General features: G+C 41.4%; 1 protein-coding gene across 1 annotated transcript in view; it reads right to left on the bottom strand.

Moving 5' to 3' along the window:
- MTUS2 (microtubule associated scaffold protein 2) overlaps positions 1 to 18,285 on the bottom strand; it is a 477,685-nt gene that overhangs the window by 79,067 nt on the left and 380,333 nt on the right. The window contains exon 7 of the mRNA XM_075198945.1: positions 6,244 to 6,455. Coding sequence (XP_075055046.1) covers positions 6,244 to 6,455 — 212 coding nt within the window. The remainder of the gene's footprint in view (positions 1 to 6,243; positions 6,456 to 18,285) is intronic.

The following is an 18,285-nucleotide window of genomic DNA, read 5'->3' as shown; positions in this document are numbered from 1 at the left end:
GCTGCCCCTGCACCACTGTTCATATAACAACTGCCAACCATAACTAAACCCTAACCTGTCTCTCCGTGTTGGTATTGACTTACTGACATTTGTCCTCCTCATGACACCAGTGAGGCTGAGCCTCTGGGGAAGGCGGAGGACCGGAATGTCTTTCTGCGCTGTCTATTTCATTTAGTGTAAGTGCAGCGAGGTTAGGAAGTGTTTATGGAGCATACGTGAGGTGAGAGGTCATCTCAGGCATCAGGGCAATTTCATTTGCTAAAAGGAGATGCGCTCTCACCAGAAACACTAATGACACCATTCATCACCAGGGAAATATCACTGGCTACGGAGAAAGATTGCCAAACAAAAAGTATCGACAACGATGATAAATCAGCGTTTAAAATGACGAAGGGCTGGAATAATCAACTGATATTTTATTATATACATTTTTTTTACATTTGAACCGTATAGGAATAGTATTGATGACAAGTGGCAACAAGAAGGTATCAAACAAAGGAATGATCATAATTTTAGTACGAGTTTTTACATAAAAACAGTTAAGATTCAGGGCCTGATAAATGTGAAATAGCTCTGGATATGCTCAGAGGCAGACTTTACGCCAATGAACGCAATTGCATGAAAATCATGTCTGAACGCAAATGACACATACGATTACATTCGACTTGAAGGAAGGAACCGGATGGGAAGGGGCAGATGAGCATAGGCATTGTAGAGTAAGGGCATGCTGAGGGAGTACAGATGTGGCCGATTCAGGTTGTCTCTTAAGTATGTGATTTTTAGCCGTATCATTTGCACCAGCTACAAGGCATGTGTAACCGACTGGGGGGGGGGGGAGGTTTCCTAGTGCCTGTAAACCCCCTCAAAGTCTGGGGCACTGTATAATTGAGGTGGCTGGACCCTGCCCCCGCTTCACACAGCTCTGCTTATAAAGGTAGAGCACCTAACAGTAGTGCATGCAGCATTGCCCATGTATATTATAGGGATAGAAAGAGTTGGAGAGCAGCCAAGCACTGTCTAACATTATAGTCATGCCCACGGGCGGCGTGGTGTGGAAGCCCCCCTCTACAAATCCTGCGTTTGCCCCTGATAGTGATGACTGATATGACATAGTCTTTTAAAAACTACACTTAAAAGTGTCACTAGCTAGCACAGAACATGTGTATGCAATGGAGATAGACTATAAAAACACACCGTATGTACGGAACCCATTAAGTACATCCTGATTTATGTATTTACTATTCAAAAAGTTTAATTTTTTACACATTTTTTTATTAATGTGACTTTATCATACTTACACCCAGATTCACATGGAAACGTATATTGAGATCCGCTTGTATTTGAATACGGTCTGAATTAAGCTCGAGTTCTGTGCTCGTTTTTTAAAAGTAAAATTACGAGTCAGCGATGTCACATTGGCTTAGCCCATGATACATTTGATACCACGGTTCGCTAAATGGGTATTATTATATATTGGACAAGGGCAAACATATATACTGTATAGAACAGCTAGATATACCACTTAAGGTAAATAACATATTAACATTCTACAGTATTCCATTAATAAGAATGAATAATTTAAATAAAATGGTTGTTTATACAACTGAAATTAGCATATATTCAAAAGTCTTTTATGAACTACAGTAACAATTTTTTCCTGCAGTACTTCATAGTGTCCTGTAGATGTCCCCAGAGTTCTTCTCAAGCCACAGCAGCAAAGCAAAAGGTAAATCTCAGGATTATGTGGGATCATCAGTCTTACAGATATGATCCAACACGGTGCAATAACAAGAACAGCTTTACTGCACAATAGACATTCTAACACACTCACACAATACTTAATCTCCGTTGGTTCCGAATAGTTTTCAATTGCCTCAAAATAAATCAGAGCAGGTGATATACTGCAATGATCCATTTCAATTGTCTGCAGACATAAAAGTGTTTAACAATACAAACAAGTTAGGATGACTGCTATGGGTGATATGGACTATAGTTCTGCAACACCTAGATCCTAAAGGCTGTATATGGCTCATTTTTTTTTTTTCAGTAGCTTTTTATACAAATGTGATATTGAGGTTACACGGATCAGCCACAGCATTAAAACCACCTGTTTATTATTGTGTAGGACCCCGTGTGCCGTCAAAACAGCTCTTACCCGTTGAGGCATGGACTCCACAAGACATCTGAGGATGCCCTCTGGTGTTTGCCACCAAGACATTAGCAGCAGATCCTGTAAGTTCTGTAAGCTGCGAGGTGGGGCCTCCATGGCTCAGACTTGATTTTCCAGCACATCCCACAGATGCTCAACAGGTTTGAGATCTGGGGACTCTGGAGGCCAAATCAACTACTTCTTTGTCCTATTCCTTAAATCAATCCTGAACAATTTTTGCCAATTTATGGCAGGGTGCATTATCCTGCTGAAAGAGGCCACTGCCATCAGGGAATACCGTTGCCACAAAGAGGAGAACTTGGTCTGCAACAATGTTTAGGTAGTTGGTACGTGTCAAAGAAACATCCACATGAATGCCAGGAGCCAAAGTTTCCCAGCAGAACTTTGTCCAGAGTATCACACTGCTTCTACCAGCTTGGATTCTTCCCATAGTGCATTTTGCTGCCATCTCTTCCCTATCTAAACAACGCTAATGTTGCATTGTAAAAGAAAATGTGATTCATCAGACCATTCCAGCTTCTTCCATTGCTTCATGGTCTAGTTCTGGCACTCACGTGCCCATTGTAGGCACTTTTGGTGGTGGACAGCGGTCACCATGGCCACTCTCACCTGTCTGCAGCTACGTAGCCCCATACGCAGCAAGGTGCGATGCACTATGTGTTCTGATACCTTTCTATCATAGCCAGCATTAACGTTTTCAGTAATTTGTGCTCCAGTATCTCTTCTGTGGGATTGGACCAGACGGGTTAGCCTTCACTCCCCACACGTATCAATGAGCCTTAGGTGCCCATGACCCTGTTGTTGGTTCACCAGTTGTCCTTCCTTGGATAACTTTTGGTAGGTACTAACCACTGCATACTGGGAACACCCCACAAGACCTGCCGTTTTGGAGATGCTCTGACCCAATCACATAGCCATCACAAATTGGTCGTTGTCAAAGTCGCTGAGATCCTTATACTTTGCCCATTTTCCCAGGTGCCATTGTAATGAGATAATCAATGTTCTTCACTTCACTTGTCAGTGGTTTTAATGTTGTGGCTCATCGGTGTATATCATTACTTATTTGTGAAAATCTGCACTAAAACCACAGCAAACCAATCAGTAATTAACAGTAATACTGCGGCTAACACTACTATTACAGCTGCTACTTCTACTTTTGCCACTACTATTACTCCTACTACTGGTATTATTATTACTGCTATTATTACTTCTAATACTACTACTGCGACTACCACTACTATTACTGTGGCTACTACTACTATTAATACTGCTACCACTACTACTTCTAATACTAATACTGTGACTACTAACACTACCGCTACTTACCACTACCCTCTTTACACAAAATTCTACACTTACAATAAACAGCTCATTGCAGTTTGTATTAGGCAACGTTTTTACATATAAGATTCCAGTTATGCAAACCAAAAATCTTCATAGAAAACAAGACTACTAACTATTTTTAAGGGGTATTATTATATGCTACACGGCGGAGAGGCCGGGGCGTCATCCAAACCTGCACAACCCCTATAAATTAAGACCTATTTCCATATCGTTTAATAAAATGATGTAAAATGCGTGTAATGAGAACGTAGAGGATTTGTGGTCCCTCATTAATGACTGATCCTGCCGTGTACCTGACCTTTTACACAGACTTCACTGCAACCACCACAGACTCTCAGTAATTAGCTAAAGAATCATTAATCTTTATTGGATTACACTTCACTATAAGTGCCATTGACTCCTGGCTTCCAAATTACACTTAGGTCATTATGGAGAAACTGTGCTTTACGCTGACATCGGCTTTCTATGGAAGAATAAAATCTGCTTATGATTTTTAATCCTCAGGCCTCCCTAAGGATCTCCACAGAGGAGGACAAATTAGTACTGCAAAAGGTTTGTGCACATCGTGTACTGTGTAACATCCACTCAATGATAATATTCACACCCAGCTTTCATGGGGGCTCTGGACAGAGGTAAATGTAGTCTGATTGACTTATGTGTCTCTCCGTTCTATTTGAATCACACAAAACTATTGTAGGAGTCAAACTTCAACAGTATACAGTGCACATTCAAAACATAAACTACATGATCATTTTTGCTTTGTAAAGAGAAGAAAACAGAGGTTCCTGTAAACACATTTAAACATTCAGGTTCCTCTAACAGACGTGCAAAGCACCTTTGTCTTATTTGGTGCCCTGACTAGTATCCCAGCAGAGGTGACTTTGAACTTTACACACAGTTGTTTTCCACGGACCCTGTGATACATCTGGTCTGAGCTACATTCACTGTTTGGTACAAGCGACTACATTGGCACTGCAGATAGGGTTCACTAAACCCTAGGAAGAATGCAGTATCATTTCACACAAGGAATTATAATGAATACAATAGAACATGCTGCATCCACAACTGTCCAGTGCTGAACATTCATTTGTAATGTCGGTCTGACGTAATGGGCTTACTATGTTGCCCAACCCCGCCATACTTTGTGGGGTTCTGCTGCAACTAGTCAGCAATGCTATGCAGGTGACCGCAGCTCAGACCGAACACACCACAAATGCATTGCAAGTACCAAGGTGTCCAAACCCTTGTAGTGTCCCCTTACCCCACTTCATACATTTGTGTCCAGGTAGTGAGCTTACAGACAACTTGGAGGTAAGATGCACTGAACTAAATAAACCGGAACAGTTCTACTAGTCTAAAGAAAATGGTCAACCCATGTAATAGATTCTATAAAGGAAATAATTGCAAGCTCTCAAGGCAAAAAAATGCCCCTTTCTCTGGCAGATTATAATTGTAGTTGAAATGCCACCAAAAACAGTTAATAGCGCAAACCAAACCTTATAAAATACAAAGAGGCCAACATGAATGGAGAGAAATCAATGTGCTCGCCTAAAGCTGGAAGCATGGATCACAGTTGGGAAGAACTAAATGAACTATAATATATATTTTATATATATATATATATATATATATATATACTCACTCAGATTAATGAAACCGCGTACAAATGGTATTATAGATGGGATTATACTCCTGATCATTTATGTAAGCTGTTTGCTACAGCCAACCCTAGTTGTTGGTGGTCCTGCCCACAAACACCCCCATTCTGGGACAAAGTACATATTCTCATTTATTCAGTGGTAGAATCATCCATACCTAAGGATTATTATACTTTAGGATTAAGGATTATTATCTAGTCCACCCCAATAATAATACTAGAAAATGCTTTCCCATACTTTAGTGGAAGCAATATGTATAACAGATCTGCTCTCAAGTGGCTGAAAAAGACTGCAGCATTCCATAATACATGTCAGCATAAAGGTCTGTGAGTACACAGGGGTCTATGGGTCTACCTTCTATATGTGTTTCCTGATTCTAGAACGCTTGTGCTTGTCTAATTCAATTTCAATCAGGCTTCAAATATAAATTATCCACTGGCATTATGCTCCGTCTCTTGCTAGAGACTTAACCAGCGTCATTCCCGTCAGAATTATCTGATATAATACACTCCCAATTACTAATAATGTCTTCCTAAAGATCTCAGCATGGGTTTAAAGGAGAACTCCAGTCTGCAGGTTTAATAGAAACAATATTGTATTCACGGCAGAAATGTAAAGGGGTAGGCATGATGCCCTGTGATGTCCAATCCCTCCATACCATTATTACTGTTTATTTACATAGTGCCCATCATGTTCCGCAGCGCTGTACAGAGAATAGAAGTCATTCATATCAGTGTCTGTCCCAGGGGAGCTTACAGTCTACATTCCTTACCACACACACACACACACACACACACACACGGATTAGATGCCAATTAACCCACCAGTATGTTTTCGGACTGTGAGTGGAAATCGGAACCAGAGGGAACCCATGGGGAGAACACACAAACAGATACCCTGGCTGGAATTAAAATTTGTGACCCCAGCACGAGGCCGCAATGCTAACCCCTGTACTGCCCACTTCCAGTCCCAAATTTGTGGAAAAGCCCCAGCCACCAGCTGTAAGTGGCGCATATTGTATTTTAAATACAAAAAATGAATACAAAACTTAAATATGCTTTTCTTTCTTACCTTCTTAAAGAAATATTGTGTTGTGACAGCAAACACTACAAATCCACAACTTGTGTTTTTAAGTTCTTCTCGGACGAACACAAGTTCCTTAGACTGCTCCTCGTATTTCTCCTTCAGTCTCTGTACAATCTGCCGGTCTGCCTCTCGTGGCTGCACCTCCGGCTTGCCCGCATAACCATTCTTCGCAAAGGCCGGTTTCAGCTTGGGGTGTCCTTGAATGCAAACATAGAATAAAAAGTTGCAGGTCACATAAATATGTTGGCAACTTGTGCAGTGTACCGGAATTTAACTGGGCTGTGTCGCTTTAATAACAATTTTCCAGGTAATGGAAAGCAGCATTGCTAACAAAATGTAACAATATTAGATGGAATCTCTCCTTGAGCTCTCCAATTGCTATTATAATTTTGGGGACTCCTAGGGGTATATTTACTAAACTGCGGGTTTGAAAAAGGGGAGATGTTGCCTATAGCAACCAATCAGATTGTAGCTGTCATTTTGTAGAATGCATTAACTAAATGAAAGCTAGAATCTGATTGGTTGCTATGGGCAACATCTTCACTTTTCCAAACCCGCAGTTTAGTAAATCTAGCCCCTAAACTTTTGAGCACTTGATGTACATGTATCCCTCCCTCTATTTACTTTCTGTCACTTGACAAGTAAACTGAATTTCTAATGATCAATAGAGAGTTTATAGGGTTTGAATTTTCTTTTTGTGTGTGTCTGTACTATTTACACATTTATTTAATGTTATACTTGTACAACATTTGCAACTAATGCACAAGAGTATTTTTTTTATTATATCAGCTGTCTTTGATTGTGGTTAATATCAACCTCTGCGGTCTTCACTTTCATTTTTTTTTAAAATACATTCTTGAATTTGAAAAGCTGTGTATTGTCTAAATACATCTGCGTGCGTTTTAAAATGTACACAATGTTACCTTGTTGTATTCTTTAGTGAGTTAAGTGCTTAGATGGTGACCAGGAGTCAATGTCGATATAACAGCTTACTGAGAATGATAAGGCTCATTTTGTTTTAATGAAATTACAGCCGGATTAGTGTAAGATTAACCCGAGAGTAGGAAGCCGTGGAGTTAAGTTAGTAATAACATTGCCAACAAGCTTCTTAGCCACAGCAGACTGATACATCCAGAAGGGAGTTTATGTTGCGCTGTCCGGGCATATGGTGCTGAAACCAAAGATGGGAATGGGTGGAATCCATCTCTTTTCATCACTGTCACTGCAGACCTGCCAACGTGGAGACCACTGTCACAGTGTGACTGCGGAACAGTGCACAGCTCACAGCGGCACCAAAGTAATACAGTGTGGGGTGCAGAGCAGACACACAAGCAATGCAAGTGAGTACGCAGAACCTGGAAGTAAGTAATTAGTGGGAATGGAGGCACATATATGCTGAAACATTAACTACTTAGTCCAGTGTCCTTTGTGAAGCTCAGGAGGTTAGATCTGAATCCCTAACTTACCTGTGAACTGTGGTCCTGGGAGACCTCACTCCTGGGCAGGTCCCCTGGGTCAGAGTATTACTGGAGAAGTGAAAGGGCAGCAGTATTATCAACATGAATTACTCAGCTGTCACTTCCTGGAGCAATCGTCCCTTGCTGCTCGCATGGGACTCACCTGTCACTTTTCTTTAGCAGGGTAAACAGACAGGGCACGTTAAAATCTAATGCTTTCAGGTTGAATTTCCTTCTGTAGTGTGGATTTCTGGGTAATGTAGTGCTTTCATGTTCACCCCAAATTGGGGTGAAATGCTGCCTTTCTTCCTCTGCTAGACCTGTATAGTTTTCCAGTCACTCACTGATTGGCAATACAGCTTGTGTGATGAGGATCATGTGACATGAAGGGTCATTTAAAATAGTGCAAAAGTCTAGCGCTAAAGCTCTATTGTGACAACACGCACCTACTTTGTGCAAATGCACCTGTCACATTGTACCTGATTTTCTGAGATTCCCATACACCAAAGCTCACCTGTTTTTGTTACACAATGAATCCCCATCATATCCCTTTTGCCTTATACAGACATAGAAATGTCCAAACCAGAAATAAAATAAAGAAGAGACACATTCAACCTAAAGACGTATAAAAATATGCTGTTTCAAATTTCATGGTTAGGCTCCAATTTGTGGTTTCCATCAGTTCGGTTTTGAAAGTTCTGTGAATATATATTTTTTTAATTTGGCAAACTAATCCTTTAAACGTGGTTCCATTTTGCTCTGATTGATCCGTGTTTCTTTTTCAATTTAGTCTGGCAAAATGTTGAATTGTCATTCAGGAGTGTGGCCAGCTGATGAAGCAAATTAGTAGCACACAGGGAGTTCTTTTAGCTTTTGAACTCAATTTTGCAGAAGCATTTTAGTAGAGATTGTCAAAAGCACCTACAGACACTGTTTTACTTTTTCTTTTAACAAATTATATTTTTTTAAAAAGTTGTCAAATATATTTACTGCACAGCACTTTATTAAATCCCTTAAACTAGATTGAACAATCGGCGGTTACTTAAAACCGCTGATTCTGTACATGGCTTACGTTAAGATACCCCTTCACTCCCCCACTACACCCCTTCAGGCATATAAAGAGCCATACGTACCAAAAAGTCGCAGTTCTGAAGTTGCACACGTTCCCTTTCTGAGCATGCGCAGTGTGAAAATACTGTATATTCTATGCAAACAGATGAACGACTCACTCTGAATCAGGCCCTGTATCACTATGTTGTCATATTATACAACCAGTAAGTGTCAACAAGCGCCATTATTTCTGCTTCATTATTCATGTCATAACCCACAGGACTAACCTAACACATTTTAGATGTGCACGTTTTAAAGGGGAGCATCTTGGCATTTGTGCACTGGCATTTAGTCTCTAGTGTATCTGGATTTCGATCCATCTGGCACCGATTTGTTTTGGCCTCATATCATCTGGGCACTACTGCTAGCTATTCTGTGCAGGATGGCATTAGAGGGATCTGGAGGCTGGGGTCACACGTAAAGGACTGGGATTAGGAACTAAGACTAGGGACTGAAATGATATAAATGGTTCCCAAGTGCCAAAGATCAAATATCTAGAATATAACTGTTGGTCCTCCAATGATACATACCCCCAGGCAGCGTCAGTCATGTACAATTAGGGGGGGGGGGGGACATTTCCCATGAGTTATTAGTCTGTGGAATGTTTAACTGTAGGAGAAAAAGGCTATGGCAAAGAGGTCTGTCTTGGCAATTTGCATGCCTGCCTGGCACTAACCAGAGAGGCAATTGTGATGCATTTTAGAAGACTCTATTAAACTATCAGTTGAAAGTAAATAACGTAAAAATACTAAAATTGCTTGCCTGATTGGTTTATTTTATACCATGTGACTCCAGAACCACAGAAATGCCCATGGCAGGTGAAATCTCCCTAGGCTGGTGGAGGAGGGATTCCAAAACAACTGTACCATGGTGTGACGAAATGAGTTTGATAACCCTGTGAGCATGTCTCATTTCTCACATAATGTGGATTATAGTACTTTTTATAGCCCATGCTGTTTGTTCCCCAGCTCACCAGACTACAACTGCATTGTCCAATTACATGTGGCTAAGGGGACATTGTAGTTCAGTGTACATATGTATATTGTTTATTGTATATTGATAACTTGAAGTAAGGTTGCTATTCATTGCCTTTAAAGTGAAGCCAGGGGGATTATGGGTAGGGATCAGGTTGCCATGTGCCTGAGTAGGAAAACTAATTAGTGTCCATTGTTCTCACCAGGCTAGTCCAGACAAGCCATCTAACAGGGGAGGTTCTCTGAAAGGACAGCTCATCTTCACTCCCCTGTCCAACCCCCCCCAGTCCAGCACTGACCAATGGTTAAGTAGAATAGACGCAGGGGTTTGCCCAGGGAGGGGAAAGACTGTGGAAATTAGACCTGTGATATATAAGGAACAACTCCAGGGGGGGAGGGGGGTGATGCTTGGATTTCATTCAGGAAGGTGCAAGATGGAGTTTTGAATTGTCATTTTCTAACTCGAGTCTATATATGCAGCTGAGAGGGATCCATGGGTCATGAAGTCTGGACAGCAGGTGACTATATCTCCTTAAGTTATTGGGGTAAGGGACAGATGTTGTGGTAAATCTGCCTGGCATTTATTTACTGTGTGTATATAATATTCTAGTGTTGTTTGTATGACAATAAATATATTGTTATATTTTTATAACTGCATTTTGCCTGAGTGACCATACGAATCCTAGAAGGTACTGGGTAGCACTGGGCCAGATATACCCGGTATCTTCACATTTTTGGTGGCAAGCAGTGGGGTCACTCAGTCCCAGGTCCACTCTGGGTAGAGCTGCAGGGGAACTGTATCGTGATACATTCCAGGGCTCTGCAAAGCAGTTAGCACTAGAAACCAGTTACCACATTATCCTGAACTTACTCCTAAAGACTTTAAGGTAGAAAGTGTTACGAAAAGTGTTGTGGGCTTTAGGCGAGGAAAGATGCCGCCTAAGTGCCGATTTGGTAAGGGGAAGCGCACCCCGCCAGAGGAGAGCGGAAGATGGAACCGTGTCTCAAAGAGAGGAAATCACAGTGAGGTGATCCCTGGAAGTAAAATGGGTATGAGCTCTAGGAACAAGAGAGCAGATCACAGCCCAGTGTTGAAAAAGTTCCCAAAGGAAGGGATGAAGCAGTCTAGTACACCCAGGAGAAAGGTGTACTGGGATGAAGGACTGTGGGAGTGTCTTCAGGATGGGGATATGGATGTGTTGCACCACCCTACCACAATGCAGCACATTTTGGATTATTGGGATGAGGAGTACCCAAAGATTATTATGTGGGAAGGAGCCAGTTTACAGAAGAAATTGGAGAACCTGTTGGATGTGTTCCTAATGTTGAAAGAGGAGGCACGTGCCTGTAATTTTCAGGATGAACCAGAATGGGATGATTTTACACATGAAGTTATTTGTACTATGCAGAATCTGGCCAAGGGAGAATCCAGATACAACAATATTCAGCCGTACAAATCAGATGGAAATGGACTATTACAGCACAGTGACATGCCTGATGAATCCCCTGCAAATGTACTAATAGAATCTGTCCCATTAGCAGATTCTACAGATCCACTAGAGACAATGAGTATGGAGGAGCTGATAGTGGAATGCCAGATCCGGGGTGTACCTTACCTGTACTGCACGCACAGGGATATCCTCAAACGTCTTTTAAAAGATCAGGAGAATCCCACCAATGCCTTCAGTGTCTATAGGAAATGGATGCTCACTTTGGGTCCCCACATACCTCTCTGGGAACAAATGCAATGTCTGCAACAGAGTTTTGAAGAAGCAGAGGATGAGGTATGGCGAGAAGGTCTTACGGACACTGAAATGTGGCAGGATCAGTGTTATCGAGTGAATACTGAAAAATGCCAATTGCAATATCTTTTGTCACACTCTAAAAAAATGGCTGCTCAGTCTGTTAATCAGGGGGAGGTCCATCCCAGTGGATTATACACAGTTGCCCAAGCTACTATCTTGGGGGAGACTGGAGAAGAACTGCTTGGTGAGGATGTTGTACCTCTGACTACTCAGAAAGGATTAGGAGAAATCCTCCCATTTGGTGACTTGGATGGAAAAGAGCTACCAAAATTGGCAGATGAGGAGATGTTGACAGAGGGGGTGTCGGAGAGAGCTCCAGAACAGCAAGATTCACCAGCCCCACAAGCTATGAACCATCGCACTACAGCTCCAAATCGGGGAATCCAAGACCCAATACCAGAGGCCTGCACTGGACCATCCACTTTGTTTTGCTGCCAGGAGGACAAGTCTGTGTCCAATGAGGATTAACACTACCCCAATGCGCCAGAGGCGAGGGAAGTAGTGCAACAGTTGGATGTGGTAGCAGGGGAGGGCAGATGCACACCAACATACTTACAGGGGCACCCACATGTGGTTTGGGATGGGGAACGAGGATTCCCCATAAGCAAAGAATTAATGGAGCCCCCACGCTTGCCTGCCACTGGGCAGTTGTCCCATGAGTGTTTGGGGGAGGGGGGATTGGATCTTTGCCAGAAACAAACGGTCAAAGAGCCAGAAAGTTTGCCTGTCACTTGGCAGTTTTCACTTGAATATGTGGGGGAGGGGAGCATGGTCTCCAGAAACAGAGGACAGGCCAAGGGACTATTTGCAGTGGGCAATTAAGGGTGGATAAGGCACCCAAGGGATATTGGACTACAATTCTAATACAATGGATGTATGCACCGGAGTGGCCCAGTTTTATTGTTGTCTCATCTTATGACACAGGACAGCATAAACCCCCACTCCAGCTGAGTGGGATGATATGCCTGCAGCCATGGGACCCTGGTGGGAGATTGAGGAACTGTGTACTGCTGTCTACCTTGCCATCAGACCCAGGAGAAACCACAGCAGGCCAGAGATTTTGGACTTGGGGGAGAAAGGGTTACTTGGAGCAAGGGAGTCACTGGGAAACAAGGGCTAAAAAAGTAGGGGAGGTATATGTGACGAAATGAGTTTGATAACCCTGTGAGCATGTCTCATTTCTCACATAATGTGGATTATAGTACTTTTTATAGCCCATGCTGTTTGTTCCCCAGCTCACCAGACTACAACTGCATTGTCCAATTACATGTGGCTAATGGGACATTGTAGTTCAGTGTACATATGTATATTGTTTATTGTATATTGATAACTTGAAGTAAGGTTGCTATTCATTGCCTTTAAAGTGAAGCCAGGGGGATTATGGGTAGGGATCAGGTTGCCATGTGCCTGAGTAGGAAAACTAATTAGTGTCCATTGTTCTCACCAGGCTAGTCCAGACAGGCCATCTAACAGGGGAGGTTCTCTGAAAGGACAGCTCATCTTCACTCCCCTGTCCAACCCCCCCCCCCCAGTCCAGCACTGACCAATGGTTAAGTAGAATAGACGCAGGGGTTTGCCCAGGGAGGGGAAAGACTGTGGAAATTAGACCTGTGATATATAAGGAACAACTCCAGGGGAGGAGGGGGGTGATGCTTGGATTTCATTCAGGAAGGTGCAAGATGGAGTTTTGAATTGTCGTTTTCTAACGAGAGTCTATATATGCAGCTGAGAGGGATCCATGGGTCATGAAGTCTGGACAGCAGGTGACTATATCTCCTTAAGTTATTGGGGTAAGGGACAGATGTTGTGGTAAACCTGCCTGCCATTTATTTACTGTGTGTATATAATATTCTAGTGTTGTTTGTATGACAATAAATATACTGTTATATTTTTATAACTGCATTTTGCCTGAGTGACCATACGAATCCTAGAAGGTACTGGGTAGCACTGGGCCAGATATACCCGGTATCTTCACACATGGTGAGGTGTTTTTGACTAAGGTCAGAACAATCTGTAGCCAATCAGAACATTGGAATGTTAACACCAGTACAGATTATTTCAACTAAACCATTGGAATGTTAACAGCACATCGTTGTAATGTAATTCTCTGGTGAAACTAGTTCTGGAGGATTGTGGTGTGAAACGCACCTCTCTATGAAACAAAGTTCAAGTTATACATAAAGGATAATAATAATATGAAGAAGAATATAGGCAGGTTGTGGAGATTTAAGGCTAACTGTTTTAGGTATTAAAGACATATTATAAGGGGTCCAAGCATAAATTCAAATCTCACAACAATAAAGCGCTAAATAAATCTGCATATCCATAATCTATTTCAGAATCTTTATAATAAGTTTGAATATTTAACACCCACTTGAGAGAGTGAGAATGAGGGAGCCGTATAATGTGTCTGCAGTTACCGGGTAGAACAGAACATCTGCCACATGGAATAGCCTGGCAGCGGCACAGATGCTCACCGGTTTGTTTGTTTGGGGTAGCAATCATTGTGCTAAGTGTCATACTCAAATTGTCTTTGTAAATGTTTAATAGGAAAACTTCAGGACAGATAAAACTCAGGTCCCTGCAGTTTCTTTCTCAGATGTTGCTGCAATTTGGCTGCAAAAGCCTCAGTGATGCCATTCAAGGATACCTACATTTATATACAATTGTAAAACCTCATCAGAAATGCAACAAAATTTATTTTACAGCTTAAACTAAAATATTCTTATCCCAAATATTCTAGAAATGTTATTGAATAAAAGCATCTTTTATATCTTTGATGGACAACTAACTATTTGCTTTCACTAATTTAAAAAGATATAACACTTAGCACCTTGGACAAGGCTATATCTAAGTATAAAAAGATCCCTACTCAGGCATTTGAGCAATGCAGCCATAGCGGTCATCCCAGTCCATTGGCGGTCTACTGCCGCTCCCAGCGTGCCAGAATGGTTCAGACGGATTGACCTTTACAAGCTCATGGATGACATCACCCTGTCCAGTCAAAAGAAAGTTACTGAGTACACTGCGATGTGGCTCCACTGGCTTGAATTTAAAGAGTCTCCATCTCTTATGGACTGTGGATGGCCCCCTGTGGTTGGAGGACTGTCTGGGTAGATACACTAGCGGGCGGGAGGGAGTTAAATACTTTTGTCTGACATCTTCATCCTAACTAAAATTCCTTCATGACAGGAGTAGTCTCCCTCCCTCCTTTCTCCCTCTCCTCCATTGTCTTCTTTTCTCACCCTCCTCCCCTTCCACTACACCCCCTTTTCCCTTTTCTTCTCTCTTGTCTGTTGAGTCTTGTTTGTCTTTTATATTAAGTGTCATTTAATATTGATTGACGCACTTTGATGCTCTCAGTTGATATTGCTTTTGTATTTGGCACCCATTATATATATGTCTTTATTCTTACAATAAAAAAATAAATTACACAAATAAAACTATGTAACACTGTACAGGAAAATGATCCCCATGTTCCGATCGTTGAATTATTCGCTATATTGGGCTTATTGGATTTTATTTGCAGCAATTCAAAACACACATATTCTATTACTGCTTCAAACAACAGAAAAGTAATTTGAAAAATATACAAAGTTGTTTTATAATGTAAATTTGCTCATATAGCTATTATTATTATTATTATTATAGAATTGGTTGCTCTAAAACCATTTAAAACTATTATATTCAGAATTCCACATTTTGCTTAGGCTCCAACTCCGCAAAGTGATTCACCAATGACAAAACGCTGACTTCCATAGAATCTTCAACTTTGTAGGATAGTTTTGCTCATTCTATCATCTATCTTTTATTTGTAAAATTATACCAGGAAAACATTGCAGAAGGGCTACAAGCTAGAAGTAAATGTTGGATATTGCATTGGTAACACGGCAGCGGCGGCAAAGATGAAAGTATGATATTATAAAAAGGACCATGTGTTCACAGATGGAAAGATAATGACAAAATAAGCATTATTAACATCATTTGCATCTGAGACGCTGAATAAAATATGAATTTTAATCATCTGCAATAGCAGTGAGTAAGAGTGAAGCACATTTGTCCTGCTTAACTGATCCACACAGGTGATTTTAGTACATTAAGTCGAATTTAGTATAATGTTCGTCACTTTTTTCTACATGTACCGTATTTTTCGCTCCATAAGACGCACCTGACCATAAGACGCACCTAGTTTTTAGAGGAGGAAAACAAGAATCTGGTAATTTAAAGTTGTGTTTCACGTGCTGAATAACACTGTCAAACTCCAGGAAGGCATAAGGTTACAAGCTAGAATGAATTAACAGTTACAAGCAAGAATTAATACACCGCTCAGTGCAATGTGTCATCATCACTGACACCACCAGTAGTAATATTCTCTGGAATTGGGAACGTTCTGTACATCGGTGGACATCTCCTATGACTGAGAGCAAGACTTTGGTCCTCTTTTGTAAATTATATTCAGTTTTGGATACGCAGGAATACTGTCTAATACCACAGTACATTCAGACGTGTATAACTTGTATAACAGATCACTGAATTGCTGCTGTAATATCTATTAGAACACAGCTATGGGTCACTTATTTGTAACAATGTTATCTTCTCTTCTGCTGTGTCAGCTAACAGTGACTGTCACCTCGGACGCCTTATGTCTTTTGTAGTTGGTGAGGGTACAAAATTACACGATATTTGATCTTACGGTCTCTCCTGGAAGGCAACACTCTGGGCTGAGCAATAGCGGGGCTATTGTAGGATGAGGAGAACTCCTGCATCAGCTCCTCCAGGAAGCAGAAAGCCGCCGCGGAGGGATAACCGCTGGCACATACCGTCAGCGAGAAAATGTCACCTGACGAGCGGAAATGTATGTTGAGGTCGCAGGCTCGGACGGTGCCTCTTGCCGGCCGCTGGGACAGGTTCAGGGATAACCTCTTCACCCATCTCCTGCACTCCAGCAGCTTCTTGTTCGGGTGGAAATCTGTGGAGGCGGAGAGCGGGAGGCCGTCCTGTAGCCTCAGGTGGTGTGCAATGTAGTATTCGCTCCATAAGACGCACACATTTTTTTCCCCACTTTTTTGGGGGGAAAAAGTGTGTCTTATGGAGCGAAAAATACGGTAAATGACAAGGAGACAGGCTATGAATAAAAACTTACTGAATAAAGATAATTTTTTGCTCCTGAATCAGAGAGTTACAGTTTACTTAATTGATGAGATTTTGGTCTAACTGAAATAAGAAGAATTGATTGAGCAGAAGAGGGTGGGGAATAAATTGTTTTAAAGCAGTTTGTTAATATTTCATCGACAGATTGAAATTAAATTATCTACACCCACAGACGCTATACTGCACCCAGGACAGTATTTGCTACATTTATTATAACAGTCTAACGGCTCCGACACATGGGCGTTAAAATAAGGAAAAAAAAAGAAAAGAAACAGAAGCTTGCACTTTGTCTTGGTCTAACCTCCGTCATCGCGTCTCAATGTTTGTCTGCAGCATAGTGTAAAATGCATTTCATAATAAGAAAGCCGAACGCACTTAAACTCAATGGACTTGATTCATCAAGGTGCATATTCTGTGTGCAACCTGCATTCAGTTATATACGCATGTATTTAGGCAGGTTGGGTACGCTTTAACTATTACCATTATTTCGACATGTTTAAGCCCTACAAATAAAATCCGAAAGGATGAAAAATGGGAAAATAAACAGTCTTACCTTCAACCCCACGCTGGACATCTCCGATGAGAGCACCATAATGACTGCAAGTGATTCCGATTCAACAAGTGCTCGGAGTTGCAGGCTGATGTCAGCGCGACGTCTGTCAATAAAAACTTAAAGCGGCAATGTCGGGTTAAGTGTTTAAACACTTAACCTTAGGGGTCCCCACATTGCCGTTTTAAATTTCTATTGCCAGATGTCGCGATGACTGCAGTGTCGAAACTTGTTGAATCGGAATCACTTGCTGTCAGCATGGTGCTTTCATCGGAGATGTCCAGCGTCGGGTTGAAGGTAAGTTTTCATCATTTTGGATTTTATTTGTAGGGCTTAAACATGTCGGAACAGTGGTAGTCGTAAAAACGATTACCACCGATTTAGGCTTTGTGTACTTCCGAAATTCATCAAGGCACAGATCTCTAGATACGTGCGCTGATGAATTCGGGTGTAGTAGCTCTGCTCTAGTATACAAGATGCTGCAGGATACGTCTAATACCTATGTGAGTTCTAAATTAGCAAAATAAAGCACAGGAAAATAAAAATTTTTTTTTGAATTAATGTCATCTGTTAATAATAAAGCATTAATAATAAAACTATTAAAAAAAATGTTTTATTTGTTTTTTCCATTAAATATATTTTATTAGAATGTTGTTAATATCTACTGAACATAAAATACACTTTTACAGTTTTTTGTGATTGCAAAAATCGTGATCGCTCTGTTTTGTGACGCATACTACACGTCAGCATTTCACTTTTACGTCACAAAACAGAGCGACATTGAACCTAACCCTAACCCCAATCCTAACCCTAATCTAACTCTAGTAATCAGATTTTTTTTGTCTATATACTTGATGTCGCTAAGGTACTCGTCAGAATTAAATAGCTGGATTGAGACGTGGCTGCGTGTGCTTGAGTTTGGCATGCTCCTACTGTACATTGACTACGGCAAAAGCCCCATTCCCGCTCAGTTCACGCCT

This window comes from Mixophyes fleayi, chromosome 2, assembly GCF_038048845.1.
Source record: "Mixophyes fleayi isolate aMixFle1 chromosome 2, aMixFle1.hap1, whole genome shotgun sequence".
In the NCBI taxonomy this organism is placed as follows: domain Eukaryota; kingdom Metazoa; phylum Chordata; class Amphibia; order Anura; family Limnodynastidae; genus Mixophyes; species Mixophyes fleayi.
Note: the sequence above shows the minus strand (reverse complement) of the source record. Positions and strands in the feature narration are given on the sequence as shown.